This window comes from Entamoeba dispar, genomic scaffold, assembly GCF_000209125.1.
Source record: "Entamoeba dispar SAW760 scf_1105229463765 genomic scaffold, whole genome shotgun sequence".
Taxonomy (NCBI): Eukaryota; Evosea; order Mastigamoebida; family Endamoebidae; genus Entamoeba; species Entamoeba dispar.
This window is the reverse complement of record NW_001855856.1, coordinates 121591-122650: the sequence shown is the minus strand read 5'-3', so window position 1 is coordinate 122650 and position 1060 is coordinate 121591. Positions and strand designations below refer to the sequence as shown.

General features: G+C 32.5%; 1 protein-coding gene across 1 annotated transcript in view; it reads left to right on the top strand.

Moving 5' to 3' along the window:
- EDI_201870 (cysteinyl-tRNA synthetase, cytoplasmic, putative) overlaps positions 1-1060 on the top strand; it is a gene marked incomplete at both ends in the record, with an annotated part of 1218 nt that continues 158 nt past the window's right edge. The window contains one exon of the mRNA XM_001733503.1: positions 1-1060. This exon is cut by the window's right edge and continues 158 nt beyond it. Within this exon, the coding sequence (XP_001733555.1) occupies positions 1-1060 (1060 nt within the window).

The following is a 1060-nucleotide window of genomic DNA, read 5'->3' as shown; positions in this document are numbered from 1 at the left end:
AGTCATCTTGGACATGCAAGAACATATCTTTCTACTGATATTTTTAGAAGAATATTGGAAGATTATTTTGGCTATCAGGTCATTCAATGTATGAACATCACTGACGTTGATGATAAAATCATTCTCAAAGCAAGAAAAAACCTTTTAATTTCTAAATACTGTACTACTACACCAAAAGTTAATGATGATACAATTAAAATGATGAAAGAAGCATGGAACGAACATAAAGAAAGTATTGAAAAACAAATGGGTGAAACAAAAGATGCTGCTATGTTATCGTTATTTAAGTCTCAAAAAGAAGAATATGAAAAAGTATTTCCAACACTTGATTCATTTAATGGTCAAAACACAACTGAAGTTTTTGCTCGTATGACTGATGTCATTGGTAAATATCTTGATATTAGACAAAAAGAATCTGTTGATCCTATAGAAATGAAAGAAGCCGCTAGAGCTCATGCAAGAAAATATGAAGAACTTTTCTTTGCTGATTGTGATGCACTTGGAATTAGAAGACCAGATGTTATTTCTCGTGTTACTGAATTTATTCCAGAAGTTATTGCTTTTATCCAAAAAATTATTGATAATGGTTATGCGTATGAATCAAATGGAAGTGTTTATTTTGACACAGCTTCTTTTAGAAAGGCTGGAATGACATATGGTAGATTAGAGCCATGGAGTGTTGGTGATGTAGATGCCCCAGCTGATGGAGAAAAACATAACAAAAATGATTTTGCATTATGGAAGAAATCAAAAGCAGGTGAACCAAGTTGGGAAAGTCAATGGGGTCCAGGAAGACCAGGTTGGCATATTGAATGTAGTGCTATGGCTTCAAATGTTTTTGGAGACACTTTAGATATCCATTCAGGAGGAGAAGATCTTAAATTCCCACATCATGAAAATGAATTAGCACAATCGGAGGCATATTTTAATAAAAAAGAAAGTTGGGTACGATATTTCCTTCATACTGGACATCTTCATATTAATGGACTTAAAATGTCTAAATCTCTTAAAAACTTTATACCATCAAACAAGCTCTTGAAAAATATAGTGCAAGACAATT